The sequence below is a fragment of the Acomys minous genome (assembly GCF_964271855.1).
Source record: "Acomys minous genome assembly, chromosome: 10".
Classification (NCBI taxonomy): Eukaryota; Metazoa; Chordata; class Mammalia; order Rodentia; family Muridae; genus Acomys; species Acomys minous.
The window spans coordinates 70675235-70693690 of record NC_140491.1 but is presented as its reverse complement, the minus strand read 5'-3'; the positions used below and the strand labels follow the sequence as shown (position 1 = coordinate 70693690).

Sequence of the window (18456 nt, the reverse complement as noted above, 5' to 3'; positions counted from 1 at the left end):
CTGTGAGTGTCACCAGCCTAGGTCAGACCTGGCCAGACGCGCTCCTTCCCCTTGCCCTGGCAGCACTCCCCTGTGCTGAATGGAGTAAAGGATTGTGTGATACATACTTCCACAATCCATCTCCCTGCTTGGTGGAACTTTCCAGGAGGCAGGAGTGCGTCTGGCTTGTTCCCTGTCTCCCCAGAAATTCCTGATCACGTACCACTCATCGGCCAGGACGGCCCCATGACTCAGGTCTAGTGGGGTCTAGTGAAGGGAGGCACACAGGCCAGCACCAGCAGCAGATGGCTTTTGAAGTCCCCAGCCCGGGGGGCCAGCATGGCACAGGCTCAGGGAGGAGGGGTCTCAGCAAAGTTTTGCCGGGGTCAGCTGGAACACCTGCCGCCGGAGCAGGCAGGACCTGCCTCCTCCTCCTCCTCCTCTCTGACCAGGCTCATAAAGCAGATGGCTGATGGCTACCTGCTGTGTGGCTTCATCTTCAGATTCTGCCCCCACTCTGCATTGTTGATGGGGTGCATCTGTGACTGTCTCTAAGCAGTTATGGCCGTTGGAGAGGGAAGAGGTGACTAAGCAGGGACTTCAGTTGAACTTGAAAGCATCCGCAGTGTGCATGCCTGAGGGGCCTCATCTGAGTTCGTCTCCACTTTTCTCTGAAATGTTGCTCCGGGAACCCTACAATACCGTTGTGCTCGCAGAGGTTTAGGTGGCCAGAGTTGTGTGCTGCAGTGTGTTCCATGCATAGCCAGGGAGGCAGATGGTGGTCCCTGTTTGGATCTTTCGGGAGCCCCAGACTACCTGCCCAGTGCTTCCTTCCAGAACTGTCTTGCAGGACTCCTTCCTTCCCGTGTTGTCAAACATACAGTGGGTCTCGCTGTGGAGCCTGCAGGACCCTTCCATCTGCTCATCCCAGTGGAGCAGGTTGGGTGGGCCAGGGCACGCATGGGGACCACAGCCACCACCTGGCCTCACCTCTGCTCTTCTCCCCCCAGAATCGATTCTCTGACTACGAGAAGCGAAAGGTAAGGGCGCTTACTTCCCTGTCACTTTTCTCATCCCTGAGGATCACAGCTCTCGGGGAGTCGAGGGACATCATCTCCCTGGCTCTGCTTTAGACATGAAGGGCAGGCATCTTGTTCCCTCAGGAGCAGAAGATGCTGGAAAAGCTGGAGTTCGAGCGGCGCCTGGACCTCGGGCAGCGGGAGCACGCTGAGCTGCTGCAGCAGAGCCTCAGCCACAAGGACGAGATCCTCCAGACAGTCAAGCAGGTGCGCGACCGGCACATGCCAGCCTGCCTGTGCCCTGAAGAGGTGGCAAAGCAAGGGATTAAGCTGTCCCACTGTCCCCTGGAAGCAGGAATGGAGGCCCTGGCTAGATACCCTGGCCAGCATCCTTGGGCACAGTGGACACGGGAGGGACCAGCCCAAGGTCACAGAGGGACCCGTAAAGTGAGATAAGAGGCCCATTCTCCTTCCTGTAGTCAAAACCCCTACTGTGCCTGCATGTGGGGTCCCTGTGCCTCCCCCACTGCAGGAGCAGACGCGGCTTGAGCAGGGCCTGAGTGAGCGCCAACGCTGCCTGGATGCAGAGCGGCAGCAGCTGCAGGAGCAACTGAAGCAGACAGAGCAGAGCATCTCCAGCCGCATCCAGAGACTCCTGCAGGACAACCAGAGGTCAGTCCTGGCCAGCCCCCAGCATGCCATCTGTGGGCAGGGACAGGTCTCTCCTCACAGTCTTCATCCCCGCCCAGGCATTCCTCTGCCAGGACCCAGGGAAGGTGTTCCAGTTTGCTCTGGTTTGCAGGAGCCCTGTCCTGGGGTTAACAGTGGGGTTCTGTCACAGGCCTGCTGACAGTACTTAACCAGCACCCTGCCCCACCCATTTCCCTCGCCTGTGTATCAGCAGGCGATGATCACAGCCTTCCTGCACGTGGCTCCCAAGGAGCCTGTGCCTGAGGTCAGCTGCTCCCCGTGCAGGAAACAACCCTGTACAGGACTGCCCAAGAACAGCTCATGACTGGAGAGAGGGGAGCCAAGTAGAGATCTCAAGAAGCCTGAAAACTTCTAGTTAGAGGAAGGTTCTAGAAACTGGCTGTGACCACATGCCCCACTAGCTGCAGGCTTCCTTCTTCCGTGCCCTGAGTGCTTGTTCCTCTGTTATCTGTCAGTGACAAAGTGACAGGTGTGGGGAGGAGACGCTTGCTGGCTCTTCTGCGCCAGGCACTGCATCCCCAGAATTGGCTCTGTCACAGGAGGACCCTAGAGGGCCGAGAGCGGAGCTGCTGGTAGTGGGCTGAGCCAATGTGCTGAAGTGCTGAGGTGAGCAGTGCTCTTAGCAGCAGCAGCGCTGGTGGCCACAGGGCCCGTCTCTGGTTTTTCCCACAGGCAAAAGAAGAGCTCTGAGATTCTGAAGTCATTGGAGAATGAGAGGTGAGTGAGCCTCTGTGAGCACGCGGCTAGAGAGAGGTCCTGGTGCTCAGCAATGGGGAGCCAGACCTGGGCCACTCACAGGTGTAGGGGTCAAACACCCTAGGGCGCTCACAGCTCTGGGGATCAGACACCCTGGGGCACTCACAGCTCTGGGGATCAGACACCCTGGGGCACTCACAGCTCTGGGGATCAGACACCCTGGGGCACTCACAGCTCTGGGGGACAGACACCATGGGCGCTCACAGCTCTGGGGGACAGACACCATGGGGCGCTCACAGCTCTGGGGGACAGACACCATGGGGCGCTCACAGCTCTGGGGGACAGACACCATGGGGCGCTCACAGCTCTGGGGGACAGACACCATGGGGCGCTCACAGCTCTGGGGGACAGACACCATGGGGCGCTCACAGCTCTGGGGGATAGACACCATGGGGCGCTCACAGCTCTGGGGGACAGACACCCTGAGGCACTCACAGCTCTGGGGGACAGACACCATGGAACACTCACAGCTCTGGGAGACAGACACCCTGAGGCACTCACAGCTCTGGGGGACAGACACCATGGGGCGCTCCCGGGCCTGGGGAAAGGGAGCCATAGCCCCCTCCAGCTTGTGCTGACAAGTCGCACTGGTGCTCTAGGAGAGTCGCCTCATGGCATCTAATTAATAGTGGATCTTCTTGAGTTTCTTAAAACACATGTACACTTGTGAAAAAACTCAGAAATATGAATAAAGGAAGGTGGATTTATAATGCCCACCTGTACTTCCAGGTAGAAACCATCTTCAGAAATGAGTCCAGAGCCAGGCGCGGTGGCGCACGCCTGAAATCCCAGCACTCGGGAGGCAGAGGCAGGTGCATCTCTGAGTTCAAGGCCAGCCTGGTCTGCAAAGAGAGCCAAGGCCACACAGAGGAACCCTGTCTCAAAAAACAAAAACAAAACAAAACAAAAAGTCCAGGTATGGTGGCACATGCCTTTTACTCTTAGCACTAAGAAGACAGAGGCAGTGGGGTATCTGTGAGTTCAAGGCCAGCCTGGTCTACATAGTGAGCTTCAGAACAGCCAGGGCTACATAGAGAAACCTTGTCGCAAAACCAAAATAAATGAATGAAACTTTTAAAAATCCACATTTATAGAAATAAAAGGAATGTGGTATTTTTGTCTCACATAAGTGAACCTCACACATCTGCACTAAACCCTCCTTAGATGCCTTGAGATGCCCAGTACAGGGCAAAGTCTTTGCAAATAGCAACTCTGCTGCATTAGGGGAAATCCTGCCATGCCAGTACAGACACGGGATTTTTCCAGTTCCGCCCCCCAACCCCCAGATAGGGTTTCTCTGTGTAGCCCTGGCTGCCCTGGAACACGATTTGGAGACCAGGCTGGCCTCAAAGACCTGCCTGCCTCTGCCTCAGGAGTGCTGGGATTAAAGGCGTGGGCCACCATATCTGGCTGATTTTTCTAAGTATTACTGATAAGCAAGCAGTTGGTTGGATGTGCAGGCAGAGAACCCTCAGATACACAGGAGCCACTGTGTCCCTCGACGGCTATAAGTGGGAGGGCTAAAGCAGAACAGATGTGGCATCACACTTCAGATGGTTTGCATGTGGAAAGCAAAGAGACCCGTCCCCAGGGTTGCCGCCGGGCATCTGAGATAGACAGGAAGTACAGGTGGTGGCCCTGGCTTGGGTGTTTACCAACTTGGCTACTTTGAGGCAATTCCACATTTGTTGTCAGGAAAAGTAACAGGTCGGGCTTGGCACACACCCGTCATTCTAACGTTAGGGAAGTGGAGGCAGGAGTTCGGAAGGATCAGGAGTTCAAGGCCAGCTTCTACTACATAGTGAGCACTGCTCCATACCATACCAGAACGGGACTGAGAGAGGGATCAGTAAAGAGCTTGCCACACAGCCATGAGGACCTGAGTTCAAGCCCTACCTTAGCATCTACCTAAAATCCAAGCATGGCTGGGTGTACCTGTAACTGCAGGAATCAGTAAGGCTTGCTGGGCAGCCAACCCTGAAACTAATGAGCTTCAGGCCCAGTGAGAAACCCTGTCTCAGAAAACAAAAGTGGAGAGGGATAGACTTAAAACCTTGTTTGCACTTAGAAAGCAGAGGCAACAGCCAGGGCTGCACAATGGACCCTGTCTGAGAACAAACAGAAAAGAATAAAAACCTTGTTTGAAGCTGCTTTTAGGCTAATGTCCCCTTATGCCCTGTAGCCCTGTAAGCCTATAAGTGAGCTTTTTTCTTTTCTTTTCTTTCTTTTTTTTTTTTTTTTTTCTTGTTTGTTTTGTTTTTCGAGGCAGGGTTTCTCTGTACAGCCCTGGCTGTCTTAGAACTGCTGGTCTCAAACTCACAGCAATCCACCTGCCTCTGCCTCCTGAGTGTTGGGATTAAAGGCGTGCACCGCCACCGCCCAGCTCTGGTGAGAGTCTTGTTGAAGTGTATTTGAAAAATAAATGAGTGAGTTTTGCTTTTGCTTTTCTTTTTCTTTCTTTCCCTAGAATAAGAATGGAACAGTTGATGTCCATAACCCAGGAGGAGACAGAGAACCTGCGGCAGCGTGAGATTGCCTGTGAGTTGTGTGGTGGGCTAGTGTGGGCTTTTGTCACGTGTGCAGGGTACTGAGTGTCCACCCTGAGGAAGGGCAGCCAACTCTGTCATGGAGCTCAGGCCCTGGGGTCAGGCAAGCTGCAATTCTGAGTCTCGAGTTTCCTGTCTATAGTGTGGGAAACAGCAGTTACCTGCCTGCCACACAGGACTGTCAGGAGAATCCCATGGGCTCAGGCCTGAGCATGCCACAAACCTGGCTGCTCTGGCTTCTGCCACTGAGAGCAGGGCCAGCCACACTCGGGCCCCTGGCCAGTCTTCCCCTTCCTGGTGTGCCCAGCGTGGTGCTGAGCTCCACGTGTCCACACCAGTGACCCCTGCTCCAGCCAGGCCTGAGAACCTGCAGCCAGGGTCTGAGGAAGGCCATGGAGGCAGTGCTTGTCCTTGGTTCAAATGCAGATTGCCTATCTCCGTCTTTGGGGCCTCTGTCATGGAGGGGCTTTCTGTGTGCCAGACTCAGAGCCAGACACTTGCCATAAACATGCTCACCACACCTAGAGCAGGGTCAGTCCACTGACAGCTCTGTTAAAGGTCACCCTGTCACCATTGCTAAAGAACAGGTGCGAGCTGGGTAGTGGTGCACGCTTTTAATCCCAGCATTCAGGGAAACAAAGGCAGGTGGATCGCTGTGAGTCCAGGACAGCCAAGGGTATCACAGAGAAACTCTGTCTCAAACAAACAACAAACAAGCAAACAAGAGCAGCTTTGGAAATCACCAGATGGATGTTCATTAAGTTAATTTCACAGAGATGGGACCAGAGTCCAAGGTTTTGTGTTTTCAGCCTTTCAAAATCCTGGTTGCTGTTGCTTGGATTGAACCCAGAGCCTTGCACAGGGTAGACAAGCATACTTACCACCGAGCCTTCTCCAGTCCCTTACTACTTTTATAACTTAAAAAAAAAAAAATCAACAAAGAGCTGGAGAGCTGGCTCAGTAGTTTCTGCTCTTCCAGAGGACCTGGGTTCTTATTCCAGCACCTTCTGGTGGCTTATGACTAACTCCAGTCCCAGGGATCTAGTGCCCTCTTCTGGCCTCCACAGGCACTGCATATGCATGGTACACCCTTAAGTTTTAAAGAATTCGACAAAAATAACCAACTGGGGAAGATAAAGAGATGGCTACATGATAAGCATGTTGGCCAAGCAGACATCACGACCTGAACTGAATCCCTATACAAAGAGCAGGGGTGTCAATGCCTACACCTGTGACCCCAGCACTGTGGGGCAAGGACAGGAGTACTGGGCTTCTCTAGTTCTGGGTTCAATGAGAGACCATGCCTCACAAGAATAGGCAGAGAGTGGTAGAAGAGGCCCCCCACATCCTCATACCCACATGTACACATGCCACACACATGTACCACACATGCAGGTGCACAAAGAACAAACATCAGTTGGGTGTGGTGGCCGTTGCCTCTGATCCCAGCAGTCACTCAGCAGACAGAGGCAGGTAGGTGTCTGCGAGTTTGAGGCTATCCTGGTCTACATACTGAGTTCCAGGACAGCCAGGCTACACAGAGAAACCCTGTCTTAAATACCCCCTAAATGGGCAGTGTGGGTACACACCTTTATCCTTTAATCCCAGCACTCAGGAGACAGGCAGGTGGATTGCTTCAGTTTAAGGCTAGCCTAGTCTATAAATCGAGTTCCAGGACAGCCAGGGCTGTTATAGAGAGAATTATATAGAGAAACCCTGTCTTCCAGGGGAGCGGGGGGAAGGAATAAAGAGCTTACATAGCATCCAGGAGGCTTTGTGTTTGATCCCAGAACTACATAAACTAGGGGTGGTGATGCACACCTGTAATCCCAGCATTTGGGACATGGAGACAAAGGACTGACTTTCTTCCTGCATAGGGCTTGAGCCTACGTGACATTCCTCAAATAAAGGTTTCATAAGATGTATGTGTGCATTGCTCAGGGTCATATGGTTAGTGGGCCTTCCAAGTTTGGATTACCAGTATAGATTTTTTTTTTATGTTGTTTTTCAAGACAGGGTTTCTCTGTGTAGCCCTGGCTATCCTGGAACTCGCTTTGTAAAGTGCCCTTTAACTCACAGAAATCTGCCTGCCTCCACCTCCCAAATGCGTGCACCCCCACAGCCTAGCAGTGCAAATGTTCTTTTTAAGGCTGGGTGCTGGTGCTCATCTGCAGTCACAGAATTCAGGGTGCTGAGGCAGGAGGATTGAGGGTCCCAGGCCAGTCTGGCCTATCTGTCAAGCCTGTGAAGGGAGGGAGGGGCTTTGTTAAGAATGACTGTCCGTCAGTAAGCAGGAGCCCTGTGGGCTTCACCCAGGGAACCCCAAGAGCAGCCGCCTTTCCTGGGCAGTCACAGCCTTCTCTCTGCAGCCGCCATGCAGCAGATGCTCACCGAGAGCTGTAAGAGCCGCCTCATCCAGATGGCCTACGAGACCCAGAGGCAGAGCCTGGTCCAGCAGGCCTGTTCCAGGTAAGGTAAGGAAGAGTGTACCCAAGTGAGGGCTCTGAGGGAGTCCACTGGGGGTCCATGACTGGAGCGAGAGCTGGACACTGAACTCTAGAGGCCATCCCAGCCTTGGCCACGGTATGAGGGACAGGTGATAACCTGTCTAGACCCATGAGTCAGGGTTAGGCACTGATAAAGTGAGAGCAACCATCTACCTCTGAGCCCATCCAGTGTGCCAGGTGCTCGCCTGTCTGTGGAAACAGAAGTGTTACACATTGCTCTTTACATCAAAGCTGAAGTCTTCAATCTTCGCTGGGTGTGGTGGCACGTGCCTTTAATCCCAGCACTCGGGAGGCAGAGGCAGGTGGATCATTGTGAGTTCAAAGCCAGCCTGGTCTACAAAGTGAGTGTAGGACAGCCAAGGCTACACAGAGAAACCCTGTCAGGAAAAGAAAAAAAGAAAAAGAAAAAGAAATTCAATCTTCACCAGGCTTGTAATGGTAACATTTGTTAAGTAAAGGCAGGAAAATCAGGAGTTAAGAGTAAACTACATAGTGAACTGAGCACCCACTTGAGCTACATGAGACCCTGTCTAAGTGACCTGATGCCCTCTTCTGGTCTCCACGGGCACTGCACACGTGCCAATGCACTTACATACATGCAGGCAAAATACCCATACACTTAAAGTAATGTTTTTATGAAAATTTTAAAAACTTTAAAAAATACCCACCAATTTTTACAAAAGTTAATGTGAAAGAAACTCAAAGCCAAGACTGTTGATGTGTGGGAAGCCTGAGGTTGCAGGTTCTATTCCAGTCACTAGCCTTTTGCAGAAATTCGGGGAGGAACATTCCAGAAGCTGAGTGGCTCACCAGGGTGTCAAGAGATGGTTAGGCAGGAGCCAGGCATCCACTTGAGATGGTGTTGTGACGGAGGTCCAGGTGAGGGCTGGACTCAAGGACAGGGTGATTCTCTCTCTGCCTTTTGGAGACTCTGCCACCTTCCTTGGTGCCCACGAGGCTCTGCACACTCCCTCTGTCAGTAGTGTTGAGTGGCTGTTTATCTCGGTCTCCTCCGCCCAGCACACAGCAGGTACTCAGGAAATGCTCTCTGCATGACTGTGCTGTTTCTCTGGCAGCATGGCTGAAATGGACAGGCGGTTCCAGCAGATTCTGTCATGGCAGCAGATGGATCAGAACAAAGCCATCAGCCAGATCCTTCAGGAGGTGAGGCCTCGCCTGCAACCTGTAGGACCCAGGGACCTTATGGCCTTGGAGACTTGGGAGCATGAGCCTCCAGCCGTAACCCTCTGGTCCCTGACTTGCTCTTCCTGGGGACACCCATCCCGACCTGAGTAGGGAACTCAGTCGAAGGACTTAGTGCCCCGAGGTGACTGGCATCCTGCTCAGGGAGCCAGGGCGGGCCTCTGTCTCTTGTTCCCCACACACTGCTGCTCTCTCCCAGCTGCCTTCACTGAAGCTTAGCAGGTGTCAGTCACATGGAGCCTGAGATGGACCAAGCAAGGTCCTTTTGTGGACCCCACTGCGGCCCCTTAGCCTTTCCCCGAGGCAGCCCTTGATTCCTCCCTGTGCTTGTCACAGCCTCGTCCTCTGTACTCCTGTCACCCCAGCCCTGCGCAGCCATCTTAGCCACTCCCTTTCTAACTCCAGCCTTCTCTGCTGAGGACCCTGTTTCTCAGGGAGGACACCTGCCTCTGCTTAAGGAGAGGCGGGGGGGGGGGGGGGGGGGCAGACCTGGCACCGGTCACTACCAGCTCCTCATCTGTGAAATGGGCAGCAGAAGCGGGCATGTCGTCTGTTCTAGACTCCTCTGTTCAGAAATGGGGGTGTGGCTTAGTGGGTGGAGGGATTGCCTGGCAAGTCCAGAGCCCGCGTTCCACCCCAGCAGCGCATAAAATGGTGTGCTAACACACCTGCAGTCCTATCGTGAGGGAGGGGGATGCAGGAGGACAGAAACTCAAGCTCAGCCTTCAGTTTCAGCTACGTAGGGAGCTTAAGTTTGAGACCAGCCTGGGCTACAGGAGATCACCTTACCTCAAAAATACATAAAAAGAGTCTGTGTGGTGGTATACCAGCACTGACCAGGCAAATTCTGAATTTGGGGCTAGCCAGGTCTATAAAGCAAGTTCCAAGACAGCCAGAGAGACATAGACCCAGTCACAAAAAATAAAATGAATAAATAAATAAGTTAAAGCCAGGCGGTGGTGGCGCACACCTTTAGTCCCAGCACTCGGGAGGCAGAGGCAGACGGATCGCTGTGAGTTCGAGGCCAGCCTGGTCTACAAAGCAAGTCCAGGATAGCCAAGGCTAACACAGAGAGACCCTGTCTCGAAAAGCCAAAAAGAAATAAGTTAAAGAAAAGAAAGAAAGAAAGAAAGAAATTGAGTGCATGGCGAGGGAAGTGGAAAGCATGGGTGCTAGCCCTTAACTGACACAGGAAATGAGGGGCTTTTTCATGACTTTATGCCAAGTTCTTCACTTCTATTCCCCGTTACCTTCTCGTTCCCTTCCCCCTCCCGCTGGTTCCCTTCTGTTTCAAGGCTTTCATCCATAAATACATGTATATGAAATGTATATTCATATATTAATATGTTGTAGATTTATACATACATACATGAGTAATATACGCATATATATTATGTGTGTATAATAGATGTATCATTACATATGTTTTTTTAATGTAGAGTCCACATACAAGAGAACACTGTGATATTTATCTTTCATGTAACACAGTGGTCTCCAGTTCTGTCCATCTTCCTGCAGACAACACAGTTTTGCTCTCCTTTATGGCTGCATAGGCTACCACTGTGTGTACCCCACGCTTTCTTTCCCCACTGACCTGTTGATGTACATTCAGGCTGGTTCCGTAACTTCACTTCAATTTAACTCTGAGGTTTCTTGGTTGATTTTGTTGCTGTTGTGTTTGTTTGGATTATCTCCTTGTTCATAAGCGAGAATATTTAAGTCACCCACTACTGTTTTCACCAGGACCTGTCTCTTTCCGCTGTGACTTTCCGCTGGTTCCCTCTTTCCTCTGTTTCTCTCATGACACTATTTCATTTTTCTTTCTTCTTAAAGATCTATTTATTTTCCAAGTACAGTGGCACACGCCTTTAATCCTAGCACTCGGGAGGCAGAGGCAAGCAGATCTCTGTGTGTTCAAGGCCAGCCTGGTGTACAGAGCAAGTCCAGCACAGTCAAGGCTACACAGAGAAACTCAGTCTCAAAAAAAACAAAAAAAGATCCATTTATATGTATGAGTGCTTGTGCCTGTGCGTGTGCCATGTGCAGGCCGGAACTGGAGTTACAGTTGTTGCTGGCTTACATGTGTGCTGGGAACTGAACCCAGGTCCTCTGCAGGAGCAGCCAGTGCTCTTAACCTTTGTGCTATCTCACCAACCCAAGTAGGACTGGGATTCCAGTCCAGGGTCCTCAGTGAGGAAGGGTACAGTCACAGCCTTTTGCCGCCGCGTGTCCCCCTACCCCACTCCTCTCTCTTAAATGGTACTAGAAACTGTGTCCACCGTTTTGCTGTAAGGCCTTCTGGCCCTAGTGTTGGGGGCTGTCCTTTCCCCGCCTATGGTTATTAGTGCTCTTCTCTTAAATCAGAACACCGCTGATGCCCTGCCTGTTCTCAGTCAGAGTCATACGGATGCAGGGTCTGATCTGCTACTTGACCTCAGAACCCTACACTGCCCAGCCTCATTTTAAATTTTTAATTGTATAAGATAAAAAGTTACTTCTCCAACTACGTGTGGTAGTAGCATAGTCCTGTAATCCCAGTGCCCAGGAAGCTGAGGCAGGAGGATTGCTTTGAATTCAAAACCATCTTGAGCATCAGAGACTCTGCATCAGAAGGAAAGAGAGAGGAGAGCTCTTTTTCTGCCTACCCAAGAAGTGTAAAAATCACACTTTAAGTAGGCAGATGAGGCTCCCCAGTGGCTGGTATGTGGACCCTTGGGAGAGCCAAGGAGCACAGCCTTGGGAGAGCCAAGGAGCACCGCCTTGGAAGAGCCAGGGAGCACAGCCTTGGGAGAGCCAGGGACACAGCCTTGGGAGAACCAAGGAGCACAGCCTTGAGAGAGCCAGGGAGCACAGCCTTATGAGTGGCCTGTGCATTGTCTCTTGCAGAGTGTGATGCAGAAGGCTGCATTTGAGGCTCTCCAGGTGAAGAAAGACCTGATGCATCGGCAGATCAGGAACCAGGTAAGCTCATGCTGCTCCCCCTTGCAAACTTGGCTGATCACCTGGCTTCCCACTTCTTTTCTCCAACAACGGGGCTGTTGGTTTGTGCCTTGAACAACACTGGAGGTGGCCTCTTCCCACAGCCTGGCAGAAGCCTGCTGGGCAAGTGCAGTGTGCCCCCATAATACAGGGCTGGAGAAAGGGCAACGCTGACATGGCTCTTTGGGAAGCTGGCCAGCTCTGACTCCAGTACCCCATCCTGGCAAAATGACGGAGCAGCACAGTGGCTTCTTGGGGTGGGCAGCCAGGTCCTAGGATCTGCTGAGGCAGGGCCCTGGCCTGGGAGGAGGAGGCCACCCTCCCACCCAGACTCCACTACTGACCTGTGGAGTAGCCTTGCGCAGGGCCCCTGCTGGGCCGTGGGGGGGGGGGTGCTGGGTCCAGAGGTGCTGCAAGCTGCCAGGCTATGGGAACACACATCGCGTCATATTCACACACTGAATCTCACATTTTCGCATGCTCTCTTTTCTTTTTCTTTTTTCTTGCTTGACTTTAACCGACTTAGTTTTTGTTTTTGCTTTTTTTTTTTTAATCTCCCTCTTTAATTTCAATCCCACATTGCCAGACATGAAGCCCATTCCTCTGACAGGGGTTGGTGACATCAGATACTCAGGGTTGGGAGAGCCTGGCCACAGGGTCACTGACTGGCAAGGGGTGGAGAAGGCCCTGGCTGTGGGGTCTGAGAGCATGTGGTGACCCCAGATATTCTCAGTGATCCTGTCCACGTCAGACCCTGAGTTGGGCTATCCCGGGAAACGTTCTCTCCCTTACCTGCTCTTTGCCCTTGGATAAGTTGTGTGACCGCGCTGAGCAGCAGTTTCCCTGTCTTTGTAACGAGGGCCAGAGAACTGGGTGATAATTCTGCTGCACCCCAGGCCTGGCACACAGCAGGGGGCCAGCAAATACCTGCTGTTCGTTGCCCACTCTGATGGGCCCATGCGGGCCTCTGTCAGTGGTGTTGACTGAGACACAGATGTCCATGTTCTAGGCCACCCCGAGCCATGAAGTGGCCATTTGTTTTTAAGCCTTTCAGTGAGGTCCCAAGGCCCACAAACCCCTCTGTCCAGGTCAACACAGCACGGAAGGGAGCCGTGGTGGTTGTGAATCAATGCCCCTGTTTCGTCTTCTGTTTAGATTAGGCTAATAGAAACTGAGTTACTACAGCTGACACAGCTGGAGTTAAAGAGGAAGTCCCTGGACACAGACACGCTTCAGGTATGTGAGGCTCCCAGCCAGACGACACCCTTGCCCTGCGCCTGACCCCGGGCTACTCCTTAGCTGCAGGCACAGCAGGGCCAGCCCCAGTAGAACCAACGTGGTCCAGGGCCAAAGGTAGCTGTGTGCTGGGCAAGAGGTCAGAGGAAGGAGCGCTTCACTGCCAGGCCCCCTGGGCCCTCACCATCTCTTCATTTTCCTTTCTCGGCTGGTGGCTGTGTGGTCAGGCGGGCTTCAGGGCCCATCCTGTGGAGGGAGTTCTGGTGTCCCGGGGGCATGTGAGCAGAAGCTGGCCTGGATGTCCTACTAATAGACTCCAGAGGGCAGCACAGGTTGGCACATGGAGAAAGGGGGTACCTTTCTCCTTTCCCTGAACCTCAGTCTCCCCAGATGCACACAGGGACAAGGGAGGATGGCACTTGAACATGTGGCCATGTCAAGCTTTTGAACAGTTTTTATCCAGCGCTGTCACTGTCTGTGCCCAGGGGAGGAGTCTGAGTTGACTCCCAGCCTTCCAGTACTTAGAGTCCTGCGGCCCTACGTCTACCCAGACTGCTAGGTGGCCTTAGACATGTCATTGTCCCTACTGGGCCTCTCTACCCCTCTCTAAGGTGGAGGGCATCATGGCTAGCCTGTGCCATCAGCCCATCAGAGTGTTCTTGGTGGCCTCTGATGCTTTCCACAGATGAGAAGCTGCCACCACTGTGTTTGTCTGTGCCCATTTGAGCCACGGAGTTCTCACTGGGGGGACCGCCAAGGGGTTTCCAAGAACAAGAGGATAAGTTGTGGCCACAAACACAGGGCGGTTTGCACGTGTCTCGCTGTGTGGTAGCAGCCTCATCTGTCTATGGCGCCCTCATTGTGCAGGCTCCACATCGGCCCTCCTTGCCATTTGCTTCCACCCATGTATGATGGTCAGTCAAGACCCATGGCTTGTTGTTTCTTTTGTTTGACGTTTCTCACTCTCCATCGTCATCATCACTAGGCTCCCATGCCTGGCCTGAAGCCCACAAAGAAGGGAACCGAGGGCTTGGGAGGAAGTGGGTAGCTTACCAGAGTAGGGGTACCCCTGGGTTCTGTCCCTCACCTCGGCCTAGAGGCATTAGAGCCCTGAATCCAGTTAGTGGGGCTCCCAGGCGTGCATTGTAGGGGGATGTAGGGATCACTGTGAGCGTTCACCGTGGCCTCGGGTCTGCTCCTGTGTTGCAGGAGATGATTTCAGAGCAGCGCTGGGCACTCAGCAACCTGCTCCAACAGCTACTCAAAGAGAAGCAGCAGCGGGAGCAAGAACTCCGTGGGATCCTGGTATGCTCCTGGCCTCCCGTTCCACATCCCCAGGGCACGCGTGCACCACGCTCGTGTGTCCCCCGGGCATGCCCACTGTGCTTTTGAAGCACCTGTTATTCTATAGAAGGTGCCCATCGAAGGGGAACTTAAGGGCCAAGGAAAGTGTCCTTGGCGACTGTTTTAGCTCCTTGCACACACTCACAGGCCAGGTTACAGCCCATCCCTGTGGGGGAATAACAGTGGTGAGCTTGAGGCAGCTGGTCACAGCACCCCAGAGTCAAGAGTGGAGCGTAGTGGGTGCACAGGCCATGTTTTAGCTCTGTATACAGGGCGGCTCTGAGCACTCTCTCTGGGACAGGATGTGCCTCGTTGCGAGCAGACCTCTACTTTTATCAGGGGTGGCCCAGCCCGTCCCTGTGACTAGTTGCCTTTTACTCTGCTATGTATCAGGTAGACTGAGCCCCACTTAGAGACATCGCTGCAGACTGAAGACCAAGGCTAGGACCACCAGCCAGGGCTGAAAAGATGGGATCACTCATCTCAACATCCCCCCAGCTCCCCTAGGCCAGGGTGGGGACAGAGCGAGACCCTATTTCAGAAGAATAGAGTAAAGGGCAGTGGGATGGCTCAGCGGTTAACAGCACTTGTCGCCAAGCCTGCTGACCTGAGTTCTAACAGGGCACACACGTGTCAAAGGAGAGAACCAGCTCCCACAGGTTGTCCTCTGAGCTCCCCCTGTGCGTAAATAATAACTTAATGTAGTGCACTTACATTTAAGTGCTTAATTTAAGTACTTAAATTTAAGGCAGAAAAGTGGAGTTCTTGGCCCTCTCAGGAGGAACCACCAAAGGCAGTGAGACGCGGGACAGCTTGAGATGCGTCTGTCCTGAGCATAAGGACCTGGGCAAGGCAGGCCAGCCCAGCTCCTGCCGTGACCCTGGGCCAGATGCTCCTCCTCAGAGCCCGAACCCTTCACTCTGAAGTACTTTTTCAGAGTTGGGAGAAGAGAGGGCATCTTTTCCATGAACAGCGCAGTATGGACCACAGTGCTGTGGTTGCAATAGTGATCACCAATCAGATCCGCTAGCTCACTGCCTCATCCTGGCACCTAGGATAGTGCCCACCCAGAAGGACCCTTTTATGAACAGAGTGAAGATCTCACTCCAGCAAAACAGCTCTTCTCAGAAGTCCTGAAGGTCCTACAGCCACCTGTCTGGCATCCAGAAGTAGGCCTGCCCTTGTTGGGGACAGGTATAGCTGTACAAGACTTTGCTGTCCCATAAACAGACCAAAGGGACCCCTCTCAGATGCAGCAGCAGAAGTAGCAGACCTAGTGCAAGAAGCCAGGAGAGGCTCCCCTCAGTGCGTGTGTGGCCTTAGGCAGCTGCCCTCCCCATATTCATTCCCTGCAGCTGTTGAGCACAGCTGTGCTTCTGCCTTTGCCCTGTGGCTTAGAGCAAGGCCCTGGGGTGGGTGGGAAAGTCTAGTAGGTAACAGCATGGTCTGAAAGTCATTGTTTCCTGACCAGACACTAAACTGCAGATAACGGTGCTGGCTTGTGTTCTTGGCAGGCGGAATTAGAAGCCAAGAGTGAAACGAAGCAGGAAAACTACTGGCTCATCCAGTACCAGCGGCTTTTGAACCAGAAGCCGTTGTCCTTGAAGCTGCAGGTGAGGACCTCGGTACTCATCTGGCCGAGGAGCCAGAGAGGCTAAAGGCACCTCAGCCCAGGCCCACAGGGACCTCTGTACCAGGCACTGCAGTGCCAGCTCCCTGCAGGGAGGTGAGCAAGTGTTCACTCAGATGAGAGACGAAGCAAGACATTGGTCATACTATGCAAGAAGAAACTAGTGAGCTGTGCAGGTGGGCGGGCCAGATGTGGCTACACTCCCTGTGCGTGCGCACATATACACACACATTTTGTTTTTGAGACAAGATCTCCCTATGTAGCTTTGGCTGGCCTGGAACTCACAGAGATCCCTCTGCCTCTACCTACTAAGTGCTGTCTTAGGCCATCACATCTGGCCTAAAACATGCCCACCCCCGCAACTGGCTGTCCTAGAACTTGCCTTGTAGATCAGGATGGACTAGACCTCACAGAGAGCCACATGCCTCTGACTCCCAAGTGCTAGGACTGACGTATGCACCATGGACAGCCTGGTGTAGGGTTTTATGAGATGGTCTCGCTTATGTAGCCCAGGCTGCCCTTCAACTTACCATCCTCTTGCCTCAGTCTTCGGAGCACTCAAATTAGAGGAGTGTGCCACATGCCTGGCTTACCTTTTCTGTGTTTTCTGTGTGTCCATGGTATGTGCGTGTATGCCTGCTGTGGTGGGTGTGTGCATGTGTGCAGGGGTGATGCAGTGACTGGAAGTTGGCATCAAGTGTCTTTCCACAGTCACCCTCCTTTACTTTATCATTTTATGTGCATGAGTGTTCTGTCTGCATGTGTGTGTGTGTGCACAGGTAGTGTGCCTGGTACCCATGGAGATCAGAGGACGGATCAGATCTCTGGGACTAAAGTTAGAGACAGTTAGGAGCTACCATGTGGTCCTCTGGAAGAGCAGCCAGTGTTCTTAACCCCTGAGCCATCCCTCCAGCTCTTCTATGTTTGTTGTCTGTCTGTCTGTTTGTTTGTCTGTTTGTTTGTTTTTGAGGCAGGATCTCTCAGTGAGCCTGAGGCTCATCAATTCAGCTAGACTAGCTGGTCAGTGAACTTCAGGGAGAAGCATTTCCTTAAAGTCAAGTCCTGAGGTACAGACACAGACTATTATGTCTGGCTTTGTAGCTTAAATTTTTAATGAAAATGGACTCGTCCTATAAATTTAATTTCTTTTCTTTCTTTTCTTTTTTTTTTTTTTTTTTTTTTTTTTTTAGATTTTTGTTTTCATTTTGTTTTTTGTTTTTTGTTTTCAGACAACATCTTACTAAGCCTTGGCTAGCTTCCTCCCAAGTACTTTGTTTAAAGGTGTGTGCCACCAAGCCTAGCTTAGATTTATTTTTATTTATGTGTGATGTACACCATGTGCATGCAGATGCCCCTGAAGGTCAGAGGAGGCCAGAGGGCATCAGGCCCCCTGGACCTGGAGTTACAGAGGGTAGTGAGCTGCCTTGTGGGTGCTGGGAATCAAACCTGTGTCTTCTGCAGGAGGAGTGAGCTCTGTCAACCACTGAGCCTCAGTCATACTGTTCTGGTAACTTGCTTTTCTCTCATAAATATTGATGAACAGCTTCCAGATGGTGCTCACCCCACTTGCCATTGTTCTCAGGGGCCTGAATGTGCCCGGCTTCTGGGCCAGCTCCCTCTGATGGCGGTTTAGGTGGCTTCTACTCATGTAGAACAGCAGTGAACTCCCTCGTGGGTCCACTGTGCACCTGCACACAGTTTCCTCTGGGGACTGTGACACGTTGAGTGTCGTGTACTCAGACTGTTTGTCCTGTCTTCTGTTCCTTACCTTCCGACACCCTTGGCCTTGCCCATGGGGCCATCCCACAGGAGGAAGGCATGGAGCAGCCACTGGTGGCCCTGCTGGTGGAGCTGTCTGCTGAGCACTACCTGCCCATCTTCGCCCACCACCGCATCTCCCTGGACATGCTGAGCCGAATGAGCCCTGAAGACCTGGCCAAGGTAGGCAGCCATTGTCTTGAGGGAAGTCAGGAAGGCCAACCAGCCTGGACCCGATGTGACGGGGGATTGGTGCCTGTTTGTTCAATTTTTGGTACATCAAGGTCTGTCCAGATCAGATGACTCTGGGCCTTCTTGCATCTCATGGCTAGAACCTTTCCTCCACTCATGTGCGTGCTCAGCCTCTCATCCAGCTGAGAAAATGAAGAATGTAGGTCCTAAAGTGTGGCTCTTCACCCGTAGGGTCAGCACAGGTGCTTACAGAGTTCAGGCCAACCTCAGCTTGTGCCATGGTGTCACTAACAGCCGTAGCAGTTGCCTGAGATCCAGTTACATCTTGACCGTGGTATGAGCTCCCTCCATGGGATTCATCCACTTCTCCTCAAAATAAAACACTGCTGACGGCCACCCACACGTCCCTGGGCCTGCACATGCCTGGCATCACTCTAAGTGTCACACACACAAACTCATGGACCCAGAACCGTGACTGAGTGGTCTGGTCCCCGAGCTCCTGTTCTCATCCACTCTGCTGTCCTGCCTCACCCAGGACAGATGCAGGGCCCGGGACAGAAGGACTTGATGGCACTGCAGGGTTCTGGGCCCTGCTC

At 52.7% G+C, this 18456-nt stretch overlaps 1 protein-coding gene across 3 annotated transcripts in view; it reads left to right on the top strand.

Moving 5' to 3' along the window:
• LRSAM1 (leucine rich repeat and sterile alpha motif containing 1) overlaps positions 1 to 18456 on the top strand; it is a 39004-nt gene that overhangs the window by 16494 nt on the left and 4054 nt on the right. For 2 of the 3 annotated variants that reach the window (XM_084799375.1, XM_084799376.1), the window contains exons 12-23: positions 990 to 1019; positions 1143 to 1265; positions 1531 to 1670; positions 2382 to 2426; positions 4933 to 5003; positions 7381 to 7480; positions 8595 to 8682; positions 11608 to 11682; positions 12856 to 12936; positions 14146 to 14241; positions 15795 to 15893; positions 17720 to 17851. In XM_084799375.1, the coding sequence (XP_084655501.1) occupies positions 990 to 1019; positions 1143 to 1265; positions 1531 to 1670; positions 2382 to 2426; positions 4933 to 5003; positions 7381 to 7480; positions 8595 to 8682; positions 11608 to 11682; positions 12856 to 12936; positions 14146 to 14241; positions 15795 to 15893; positions 17720 to 17851 (1080 nt within the window). The remainder of the gene's footprint in view (positions 1 to 989; positions 1020 to 1142; positions 1266 to 1530; positions 1671 to 2381; positions 2427 to 4932; positions 5004 to 7380; positions 7481 to 8594; positions 8683 to 11607; positions 11683 to 12855; positions 12937 to 14145; positions 14242 to 15794; positions 15894 to 17719; positions 17852 to 18456) is intronic. The other variant, XM_084799377.1, reaches the window with a different exon arrangement.